This window comes from Choloepus didactylus, chromosome 9 (genome assembly GCF_015220235.1).
Source record: "Choloepus didactylus isolate mChoDid1 chromosome 9, mChoDid1.pri, whole genome shotgun sequence".
NCBI lineage: Eukaryota > Metazoa > Chordata > Mammalia > Pilosa > Megalonychidae > Choloepus > Choloepus didactylus.
Window position 1 is genome coordinate 101,242,112 of NC_051315.1, and position 12,465 is coordinate 101,254,576.

Genomic DNA, 12,465 nt, shown 5'->3' on the forward strand with positions numbered 1-12,465 from the left:
CAGTGTACAATTTATATTCACACAATATATTCCACCTTCTTTAGAGAAGAATGCTTTTAGGGGATGTGACACATGCTCTGTACAGTTGTGGTAACACCGTCTTTTATCTTTCTTGTCTGGTTGAATAATGTGAAAAATAGGTGCTGGTATGTAATGGTAGGAAATGTTCAATAATGTGCACTTATAAAATTTCTCTGTCTCGAATTTCTGTGTTATTCAGAGTTCAGGTTCATTGACTTGGCAGGTATCGTTTGGATCGACTGGAATTACACTTCAGCATAAGGACTGGGTGATTTACCTGTGGTACATCCTCCCAGTGGAATGCTGTGCTACTGAGCTCTCTTGGAACCGATACGGAGAGAAATACAAAATAAACTGTTAAAAGAGAAAAGCAAGTTGTAGAATAGTGTAAACATGGCAGTCTTTGTAAGACAGGGAAAATAAGAACATAACAGCATTTGTGTGTGTATTTAAAAAACACTGGAAGGGTATACAGTAAGTAATAAACACTTCACCTATAAGGAGAGGGGCAGAGGCAGAGGTACAAAGGAACACAAGTAGAATTCAGGCATTTCAATGCATGTCTTTTTGCATAGTTTGAATTTATCATCTAGAATTAAAAATTATATTATATCCTTAAAATTGCTTTATATCATTTACTATTGACAGTCATTTTGTCTAAGGAGAAACAGAAGGCTTTAAAAAAGCTAAGTGACACAAAGTTTTGAGTGGAACTAGTTCTTATCAGCTCTATGCTGATTAATATATTGTAACAACTTTACTGATATAGACCAAATTGGGTGAGATTTAGTGAAACTTACTTTGAATTCAATTCAAGTCAATCGAATCCAACAAATATTTATTGAGTACCTACATGCTATGTTACTTTCTAGGCACTTATAATACATCAGAGAACAAAAGCAATTATCCCTGTCCACGTAGAAGTTACCTTCTAGATAGGGTAGGAGGGAAGCAGAAAATAAATATAACAAATATGTAAATTATATAATGTGTCCATTAAGTACTATTAAAGTTATTTTTTTATTAAAATTGAAATGATGAAACTCATACAAATATATAATGAGCACCTGTCAAATATTTTTTAACTCAATTAACGAGAAAACTAGTAGGATTCGGTCTGAAGAAGAAATCAAAGAACCACATATTTATATGCCATAAAATGAATGCTGAAAGAAATGTACAAACAAATGAAAAAACTGGATAATATCCCAGGGTACTAACTAATCAATTACATTCCACCTGACACAGCTAATTTTTATTTCTATGGACAAGAATCATTTGCAGCCAGTTTTTGAATGCATTTCTATACATAAGAATCATTTGCATTATTGTCAGTGTTCTACAACTTATAGAGCTATAAAATGGAATTGCTGTAACTTCTGAAGATGAGAAGACTTTTCAACAAACTTTTAAGTATTATGGCTCATTCCAGTAATAATAAAAATAAAGTGTCAATTGCACCACCTTTAGGAGACTATAGATTTTTTTGTGGCTCTGGAAACATGAAAATTCTGGTCAATATAAAAATTATTTACCAATATTTTTAACACTCTACTTATCCCCAAGGGCTAGCTAATCGTGTGGAAACCATGAGCCATAACATACCCTCTCGCCCTCCCCTGCCACCCTCGCCACAAGTTAAGGTATTTTAAGATATGATTTTTTTTTTTTTTTTTTTTTTTTTTTTGGCCTAGTTGTTTCTTAATCAGAAGCTTGGGGATGGCGTTTTTGGTAAAACTTAAGATTCTGTCTAATTCTTGCTGCATATTTGCTTTGCCAACTTATTCATAAAAGTTCTTTTTCATGTCTCAGATGCTGGGAACTAAGTGCTGGAGACATCAAGTGGATTTATCAAGCCCCAATACTAGCAGCTATCGGGGTAAGTTTAAAAGCTTGTAGAGTTAAAAAAAAAAAAAAAAAAAAAAAGGATGAATAAGTGAATCGCTGCTAAAACCCACTGGAAAACTCTCTTTGTACAACAATAGCTATTGGGGGAGCCAGGCCGGGTCCTGGTTGACACTAAGAGATCCATGCAGACAGCACATACCCTCCGTTTAATCAGCTTGCACTTGGGGACGGTTCTGGGGCTTCACAATATCTATGAACATTAAATGCTTGGGGAGTTAGTTGTAAGGTCCCAAAACTATTCTTCCTTTTCACCTGACAGTAGATCAGGAGGGAAAGGGCAAGATGGCATAGCAGGAGAACAGAAGAATTATTGAGAGTGAAGAATGGCAATATGATCCATTATAAAACCTTGCCTAAAGCTTTTATATGCATATGTCTCCAAGATAGGAGTTAAGTGGATTCCATACATACACTCCAAGACATGTCCTGGGGAATCCTGTCTAATATGAGAAAAGGCTAGAGTTAGCAATAACCTGTTGCACTGGACCTTATCTGCCTTTGTTATTTCAACGAGATATTATATATATGTCGCAGAGGAAAGCAAAATTGCACCTTTCTTTTGCCTCACAAAACTTGCCCCATCTTTTCTCTTGACCTTCCTTGATGGCTTTATGGCATCAGCTTCTCTGGGGTTTGATTAGAGAATTATGCCACTTTGTATGTTCCGGGCTTCCATGTATGCAATACAAGATTATATGATAAGCATCTTAAAAACAGGACTGCTGTCCAAATAGTAAATGTTAAATCATTTGATAATAATTTAGCTACTTCATTTTTAAGTAATTGTTTTCTGATTTTGCTTTCTTGTGGGCAGTGTGTCACTTACGGTGTCAGTATATTGACATGCTGGATTTAGAAGGAATGGACCGCTGCTAATGGGATTGGGGCTTTATGGGATCTATCCAAAGAGTTGGAATAAAGCTCATTTACCTCATGGGAAAAATGCAGAATGAAAAATAGAAGAGTTCAAAAAGCAATCCTTATTTCAAAAGCCCATTGTCATCAAATGGGGGAAATAACATATAGAACACTTTTAGAGAAGTCAGTTTTCATGTTTGTTAAAGCATCCTGTTATCAAATGAGACCTGATTCCCTACATTCTAGGAGAAGTTCAAAAATGGATTCTGGAATGAATGAATGACTTCAAGTTATAAACTCTTATAATTTTAATTTTAATGGAGTGCTGCTTTTTTTAATATTCATTTTATTGAGATATATTCACATACCATGCAGTCATACAAAACAAATCGTACATTCGATTGTTCACAGTACCATTACATAGTTGTGCATTCATCACCAAAATCAATCCCTGACACCTTCATTAGCACACACACAAAAATAACAAGAATAATAATTAAAGTGAAAAAGAGCAATTAAAGTAAAAAAGAACACTGGGTGCCTTTGTTTGTTTATTTGTTTCCTTCCCCCATTTTTCTGCTCATCCCATCCATAAACTAGACAAAGGGGAGTGTGGTCCTTATGGCTTTCCCAATCCCATTGTCACCCCTCATAAGCTACATTTTCATACAATCGTCTTCCAGATTCATGGGTTCTGGGTTGTAGTTTGATAGTTTCAGGTATCTACTGCCAGCTACCCCAATTCATTAGAATCTAAAAAGGATTGTCTATATTGTACATAAGAGTGCCCACCAGAGTGACCTCTCGGCTCCTTTTGGAATCTCTCTGCCACTGAAGCTTATTTCATTTCCCCCTTTTGGTCAAGGAGATGTTCTCCATCCCACGATGCCGGGTCCACATTCCTCCCCGAGAGTCACATTCCACGTTGCCAGGGAGATTCACTCCCCTGGGTGTCTGATCCCACGTAGGGGGGAGGGCAGTGATTTTATCTGCCAAGTTGGCTTAGCTAGAGAGAGAGGGCCACATCTGAGCAACAAAGAGGCATTCGGGAGGAGGCTCTTAGGCACAATTATAGGGAGGCCTAGCCTCTCCTTTGCAGAGTGTTGCTTTATTAATCTGTTGACAAGCCATCAACAGATGGTTTAAATCTGGATTCCAAGGACAGTGATTATTTTACTTAGAATTGAAAAGAGCACATCAACAGTCTACAACTGTATCCCTGAGAGAACATCAATGACCTTGAAGACAAAAATTAACTTTATAAAGAAAGGCTTGGCATATACTACTCTGATTTTCCTTTTATCCATTGGTATGCTATTCTTATCTGTACTTCCATGCCTTTTATTTTCCTTTCTTCTAGTTCGTCCCGCATATATTACTAGTACCTTTTATAGAGGATAACCTACATCGTGTTAACTTTTCACGTCTTCGGTACCTTCTGCTGGGACTGGTAAATAAGAGATAATAATTGTTCTTAAATTTTTCAGAATTTTTATGTAATGTTTATATTTGAATTTTCATCTGGTGAAAAGGGAGGACCTATTAAAATTCTAGGGCTCTTTGCAAAATTATTCAGAACTGAAGAAAAGAATGGTGGAAAAGTAAATCATAGATATTTTCCTTTGAAACACTTTGTGTTTATCCAAAGTTTCATTGTTTGTTTACAGATCTAAGTTACTCATGACCACATCAAAATGAATGTGACACTTGCTGAGATTTCTGAATTGCCATGTGAAACAGTAAAGTTAGATTAAAGAGCTTCTAAAAGACTCAGCATTGGTGAAACAGAAGTAGGAAAGATGGCACACTCAATAAATTTTGAAAAAAACTTAGGTGGAAGGCCATTTTCATCTTCTTGAACTAAAATCATGTCAGCTCCAAAGCAAGAATTCTAAAATTTTTTTTTCAAAATGACAAAGTCCATTTAATCTCAAAATTCATAGAAGAGATTCAAGAGCACGTTCCTTCCTGACTGGAGACCTACTCTTACAAAGGGTGACAACCAAAGGTAACTGATAGTAACTGTTTTGTTTCATTATTTTAATTCAGGGTTATCACAATTCCCTTCAAGCTTCTTAATTTACTTGCAATCTACTAGATATCTGAAAGTTAGGACAGAACACATCAAATGACAAGAATTGGATTTGAAATCAGTATCTCCCTTATTTTTAATAATAATGTAAAGAAGGGTAAATTATGAAAAAGAGAGTAGCTCAAGTCAAGTGGAGAAGAGAGTGGAAGAAAAAATAGAATTGTGAAGAAAAGCCCCAAGGTGGAGTTTGCAAAAAAATGCATGTCTCTCGAAATACATCGAGGGACAAGGAGATAAACCGCAAGAATTCAGACCTCCTAGGAGAGAGAATTGGCTCTTATGGGTGTAAAAATGTGGAAGGCTGTGCCTGGATGACCCGTGAGATGTAGCAACACCAGATGGAGGACTGCTGGTGGTAGTGGTTCAGAGGATCAGTTTAAAGAGCAGACAGGAATCCTGGAATCAAGAGGCCGAAAGGTGCACAGTGAACCCTACTTGATGTGTTTTAAATCTGGATTCAAGGACATTGATTATTTTACTTAGAATAGAAAAGAGGACAGTTTTTATAAGCAAGATGAGCTTTCAGGGGAAAAAAAAAGTCCTGTAAAATCTACTTTGGAAATAGGTGGAGTTAATAATAAAAAGTCATGAGCAAAGGAAGTAGTGATTAATGGGGGGGGGAACCATTGTAAGTTCAGAGTGGGTAGGAGAGCATTTTTTAAAATGCAGTTTTATTGAGATGTATTCACACACCATAGAATCCATTCAAAGTGTACGATCAGTGGCTCACAGTATCATCACCTAGTTGTGTATTCATCACCACAATCAAGAGTATGAGAGCATTTTGATGAGCCTGAACCAAGGGTACATATGGAACAGTGTCAGGAGCTGAGGCTGCAAATGGGGGGCCAGTGGCAGACCCTAAAGGGGATATTGGCTTCATTAAAGAATTGAGACCCTCTCTTACAAGTGGTGAGAACCAAAGGTTACACACTGAAGAGTGACAGGATCTAGTGTATCTTTCAGAAAGATCCCATCGATGGCAATGGGAAGGATAGGTTAGATGGAATGAGGTTGCTGGCAGGGCAACAGGTAATAGTGGGTGAGGGTCTAAGCCATGGTGATGGCACCTGGACAGGGCATGAATCCAAGAGAAGTTATGAGGCAAAGAGATCAAAGAACTGGGATTTGGAATTCCGAGTGCTTCCCCTTTATGCTTAGAATACATTTTACCCATTTCCATGACCTGGTCCCTTCTTATTCCACCCATCTCACATCATGTCACCCTCCCTTCACTTACGCTACCTCAGCTTCCCATGGTGGCCTTCTTTCAGTTCCTTGAACGTGCCAGGAGATTTCCTACCTCAGGGGCCTTACCTGGGCTTGGTATGCCCACCTCCTGCCCCCCTGCTCATCACCTGTCTTACCCCTACTCTTCCGTCAAGTCTCAGCTTATCAAAAAATCACCTGTCACCCATCATCTAAAATCATGCTCCATAAAAAAATAAAAATAATTTCTGATCTGAGAGTTTTAAAACAAGCATGTCTGAGTTACTGGACAACGCTAATGCTAATACTTGTGCCTCATTCCTCTGTAAGTGGCTAGCCAGACCTGAGAGGCCCAGGGGCCATCTGGTTTCCTGGACTCTGCAGTCTCTGCAGCTTGTGAACTCCTCAGGCTGACCTGGTGAGGGCTCGTCAGGTGTGCAGAGGCTCTTCTGAGCAGGGAATGTCCTCTCCCCCTGTCTCCATAAAGCCTAGTATGCAATTTATCTGATTACTCTAAAAAGCATTGTAAAGTATCTTACCAAAATATTAAAGTGGTTATTCCTTGTTGGTAGGATTGGAGGTTATTTTTACCTATTATTAAACTTTTTCATTTTTCCTGTATTTTTAAAATTAGAAGGCTTTACTTTGCAATAAAGAAATATTTAAATTTCAGAAAAATTATTAAGCTCTTAATCATAATTTCCCAGATAAACCATTCCATGACTCACTTTCTATTCAAACACCATCATCCATGAGGTGAGCAAAGTATAATAGGATGTTCTTATTTTCACTTTCACTTTCTTGCTTCTTGTATGAGTCCCATTCTTGAATTTTAAAACATTTTTGATTAAAAAGAAACCAGTTTCCTAATGGCATTCTGTGGTCATCCCAGTGGCCTGAGTGGGGCCTGGAGAGAGCACCAAGTGCCCTTGGAGCTCAGAGGTCTGCTCAAAAGTGTACCTGGGGGTCTCCCTGAGGTGCTAGGATTTAAGATAGGACAGTAGTTCTTGAAGTGGGGGCACAGACCCCAGTGCATGAGAGGATTTAGATGGAGCATGGAAGGTCATTAAGTAACAGCAAGTCATCCATGGAAGACATTGGTCCCTTTTCAAGCCTTCTGAACACGTCAGGGAGAAGGTCTTTAACACAACCCTTACATGTGTATTGTCTTTTGAGAGGGAAGTGGCAGGCAATCCAATCTGTTTAAATTTCATAAGACTTTTTTTCCTGTTGTATTGATTTTTTTTATTTGAAAACTTTTTGTTTACCATGGGTTTTTAAAAAAAATTTTTTTTATTGTGAACTATAACATATATACATAAAAGTGATAACTTTCAAAGTACAATTTAAGAAGTAGTTATAGAGCAAATTTCAAAGAATGTTATGGGTTACAGTTCTACAATTTCAGTTATTTCTTTCTTGTGAAATATAACATATATATAGAAAAGTGGTAACTTTCAAAGTATGATTTAACAAGTAGTTATAGAGAAAATTTCAAAGAATGTTAAGGTTACAGTTCTACTGTTTCAATTACTTCCTTCTAGTTCTAATACCCTAAAGATTAAAAAAAAATTATATAAAGATTCAGTATTCGTAGTCCTTTGTTAAATCCTCTCTTGTCTGTTGCTACTCCTCCCTCTCGTTTGATCACTGTCTCAATCTTCAGGGGTGTCTAGGCAGTGACCACCCTAACTTGTTCATATTGGAAAGGAGTGTTGACATTATGGGGAAAAGGGATCCAGCTGGTTGATGTTCTTGGAAAGGCTGTTGCCTAAGGGTTTGGGGACTTATCTGGCATAGGACCACTCTGGAGGATTTAAGTTTCTGTAAAATAAACTTAGTGAGTGAAACTTTTATAGAGTCTCAGATAGAGATCTGGGTATTCTTTAGGGTTTTCAGGACTACTGTTGATTTGGCTTGGCATACTGTGGCCATTTGGAATATCTAGCTGAAGCTTGCATAAGAGTAACCTCCAGGATAGCCTCTCAATTCTATTTGAAATCTCTCAGCCACTGGAACATTATTTTGTTACCTTTCTTTTTCCCCTTTTGGTGAAGAAGGCACTCTCAATCCCTGATGCCAGGACCTGGCTCATTCTCGGGAGTTGTTTCCCACATTGCCAGGGGGACTCACTCCCCTAGGAGTCATGTCCTTCATGGTAGGAAGGTTAATGAATTTATTTGCAGAGTTGGGATTAGAGAGAGAAAGGCCACATCTGAGCAACAAAAGAGGTTCTCTGGAAGTGACTCTTAGGCACAACCATAGGTAGGTTTAGCCTCCCCTCCACAGCCATAAGTTTCACAAGTGCAAGCCTCAAGATCATTCTGTATTCATTTTTACAGTTACTTTTTGTTTATACTTAGTAGCTACTACTGGTTTTCCACTTATAGTAATGGTATAGTATTTAATTTAATAAGTTAATTTAATGAAAGTGGATTGTTTGAAGAAAAATATTAAATAAATAATAGTAGATAAATTATATCAATATGACAAGATCATGGTAGTGGCACCCTAATTGCTATTTGGAGAATGTTGAACTAGGCAAATTTCCTTAACAATGAAGTTGCTGCAAAGGGCCTGACCAGGGCAACCAGTGAATGTCCCCATGGTTATGGGAGGCGAGTTATATTTCAAGTGATCAGGCACTTTAAAAGAATTTCCATTGTAGACGTACTGTATTGCATTTTACTTACTGGATCATGTGCCTATTTCCCTGTGGGCTCCTCGGGGCAGAGACCATCTCTTTTTCTTCTTATTTTCCTAGAGTCCAGGGCAGTGTCTGCTACTTATTGGCAGCTAGCAAATATCAACTAAATGGAAAATGCACATATATGTTTGACAAAGTTACTCATAGTGGATCATAGGAAGATTATTTGTTAAGCTTGCCATAGTCAGAAAGCATTTTCCACATTTATATGCCTTATAATCATTTAAAGTGTAGTTTCCTTCTCAGCTAACTGTAGTAAGTATGTTGACAGTATTGTTGGTATTGTAGTTACCACTGGGGATTCTAGAACACATAGAGAAGTATTCAACTTAGAATCATAGGATATCAGAGCTTGGAGGCTCTTAGATTTTGTCAAGTCTAACTGACTTATTTTAAAAGTCATAAAACTCATAAACAAGGTTATACAGCTTATTAGTGGAAGAGGTGCAACTTGTAATAGTAAAAAAATGTAGACTTTGTAGTGGGATGAACAAGTATCTGAATCCTGTTGCTACCTATTGCCAGCTACTTACCTTGTGTTGATTTTGCCCTTCTGGGCTTCATTTTCTAAAAAGGAAATGGGAGTTTCTAATATCTACTTCAGAGGGTTATTATGAGAACTAAATCAGATCATTCTGAATGGTTAGTGCAGCCTGTGAAAAGCACTCAGTGAACACCAGCCAGTGGCAGTGGTGGCAGCAGCAGCAGTGGTGGTGGCTGTGGTGGTCCGAGCAGAGGTGGCTATAATGGAAAGCGTGACCCATGCAGCGGGGACATCGGGTTGTCTGTCTCTCTGTGGCCATCATGGAGTTAACAATGATGAGGACAAAGAACCGAACTCTGTCTGGAGAGCTTGGTAAAGAAAACACCAAGCAGTTGAGATTTGAGCTGAAAATGTGAAGGAAAAGTAGAAATTCAGCTGAGAGGCAGAGAGGAGGGAAGGGTTTTCGAGGCACAGAGATTACTACATGCCAAGTTGTAAAAGGATAGGTCATGTTTTCTGTGGCTGGAATGGAGGCTGCATCTGTGGAAAATTCAGGGGTTCACCCTGGAAAGTTGGATGGGAGTTGAATTATGAATGGACTCGAATTCTGTTTTGAGAGATAAATTATGGTGAGATATGGAAAGGTTTTAAGCAGATTAGTGAGCCGATCAGATTTAGGTTTTGAGAGAAAACTCTGGAGGCATTATAGTGGATGGATTAAATGAATTAGTGTGAAGGTGTGAATATCTGTTTGAGAGATGCTAATTACTCATGTTTAAGTGCATAGTCCTATCTGATTGACTCCGACGTCAATTATGATATTTTGAAGGTCCTCAGATTTCTATGAGAGACCACACTCTTTACACAACTTCCAAAGAAAGTGACAGGAATTAAAGAGCTGCATTTAAATTGGAACAACCGTAAAGAGCTGGAAGTTGCTAAGGTTAGCAGCGAAAGGAATCAGTGCTGCAGCAGCTGGTGACATGGGCAGTGTGTCCACAATCAATGGCTTTTCCCTGTTTTAATGGGAGTCAACCCCACATATTCCATTCATATAAAATGGATTCCATCTTCTTTTGGGATGCCATAAAGCCCCAAATTAATTCCCTGTACAATGCATTGCTTCATCTTAGCTCAATTAAATTGTGAATGGGCAATAAGGAGAACTTTGTTTTTTTAAAAGGGTAAATGTTGTCATCAATAAGAAAAGTAAGCTTGTAACCAATTTAATGACATATCTCTATACTTGAAACATAGAAATTTCTTCCAGAATCACTTTTCAAATGGTACATGCATCTAAGTGATGCTTCCAAAGGGTGGGAGCAATGAAATAGAAAATCCAAAACTCAGCCTTTAAGCAACCTTCAGTTTCAATTAAAGCAACTGAAATTGAATATCAGGGCTGCTCACTCATTGAGACATTAGAATTTATATGCTTGCTTTTCTGCAGATAGTAGTTCATTTTCTGGAAATTCTTCCAAAAAATAAGAAATAGAATCAAAGAATGTTCAACTTGAGAAGCACCTTGGGGATATCTTACCTAATGTTAATCTGACAACACTATTGCAGAGATTTTGACCTTTAAAAAACTCTACAGAGAATTGATATAACTGTGAGAGCTTATGGTTTGCAATATTGATGTGGATGGGTATTAGGAAAATATGGGGCAGTAGTGATTGTTTCTTTCTGGGGTCGTTTTTTTGTTGTATATATTTGCTTGTTTTTAGATGTTTCCTTTATTATGGATCAAAGCATCATTGTGTGTCCAAGCTAAGAACGAATCTCCGTGTCCAACAGATAGTTTGTGATGTCTGTCATGGGCTTGCTCATCCTATGAATAATGGTCTAATTTGAATGACTCACCCAGTGGTTACTCTTCAGGGGACTGCATGCTACTTAGAGTGCATTAAATGGAAAGCTCCAGATTTTCAGTTTTTTTCCTTGTAAATGCATTAGTTCCACATGGCCTGTCAAAGGAAATCTCAGGGGATTTTGGCAGAAGGAATAAGACGGTATTTCTAATACAGGGCTTTAAGAAATATTTCAAGTGATAAGTTTTAAAAACATCCAGTGCACTTTTTAAAATACAAAAGGAATGGGACAGAGTACAAGTTTATCAGCCAATGTTCAGTCATTGATTCATTTCCTCACCAGTTGTTATTGAGGCTTAATCACCAAAAACAAGGGACGGGGATGAAGGGATAACTGGGAAGGAAGGAATTTTAAGTACAATGGACAAAATTTAATCCCTAACCTCTGGTCAAATTATGAATTAATTTTTTCCTAGAGAAAAATCTCCCTTTCAGAATTTCTACCCTCTTCTAAATCAGTCAGACAATAGAATCTTAGGTAAAATAATGCTTAAATTAATGATAAATTAATGATAAATAATGGAATTTATCATAGATGCTATCCTGAAGTTCTAAATAAAATTACAATTGATGAAAAAGATCTACATGTTTTTTTCATACCTGTTATGCAGATAATCAAATTACAGTATTTGATATAGAATTAGGGAGTTTGTTATATATTCTATTTTAAAAGTTCAATATTTAGTAGCACTATACATATAAACAAAGTAAAAAAAAATTTCTTATGTTCATGATATTGAAAAATAAGCCAATATTGAGAAGTGAGATGTGATGTATTCACAGGGTCTCTGAGGGGACCTAATACACAGCACTCCCCTTCCCTGCCCAGGTGCCAAACAAGTTGAGAAATGAAACAAAGGAGGGGACGAGGCAAACCAGAAAAAAAAAAGAAAAAAAAAAAGCCCTTGTGGTCCTGGAGACTGCATGGGAGGATGTGGCCTTCCATCTGCTAGCCAAGTGGGCCTGTTGAAGGAGTCCATAATTAGTCATGCTCTGCCTGTCCAAGTACAGGGGATGCTGAGGGGCAGGCCCCTAACCCTGGAGATGCAGCTGGGAAAGTCTGCTTGCTGCAGGCAGCTGGCTCCCAAGATACAGAAGGATGGGCTGAGCCAAGCAAACCCAGGTATTCTTCCTACGTTTATTCATCAAATACTTCAACCCATCTCCTCCAGAGGTGGAGTGACAAAAGGGGAAGGAAGCGAACAGAAGTATCAGATCAGCTGAGCTCAACTCGATGGAAAAATTAGGAATCGGGAGAAAGGACCTCTCCCCAGCATATATGCAAAGGTATAACTGAGAATTGCAAGTGTAAATG

General features: G+C 37.9%; 1 protein-coding gene across 1 annotated transcript in view; it reads left to right on the plus strand.

Annotated features, from left to right (window-relative positions):
* Positions 1–12,465, plus strand: part of PTH2R (parathyroid hormone 2 receptor) — a 114,176-nt gene that overhangs the window by 87,378 nt on the left and 14,333 nt on the right. Inside the window, exon 9 of the mRNA XM_037850365.1 lies at positions 1,834–1,900. Coding sequence (XP_037706293.1) covers positions 1,834–1,900 — 67 coding nt within the window. The remainder of the gene's footprint in view (positions 1–1,833; positions 1,901–12,465) is intronic.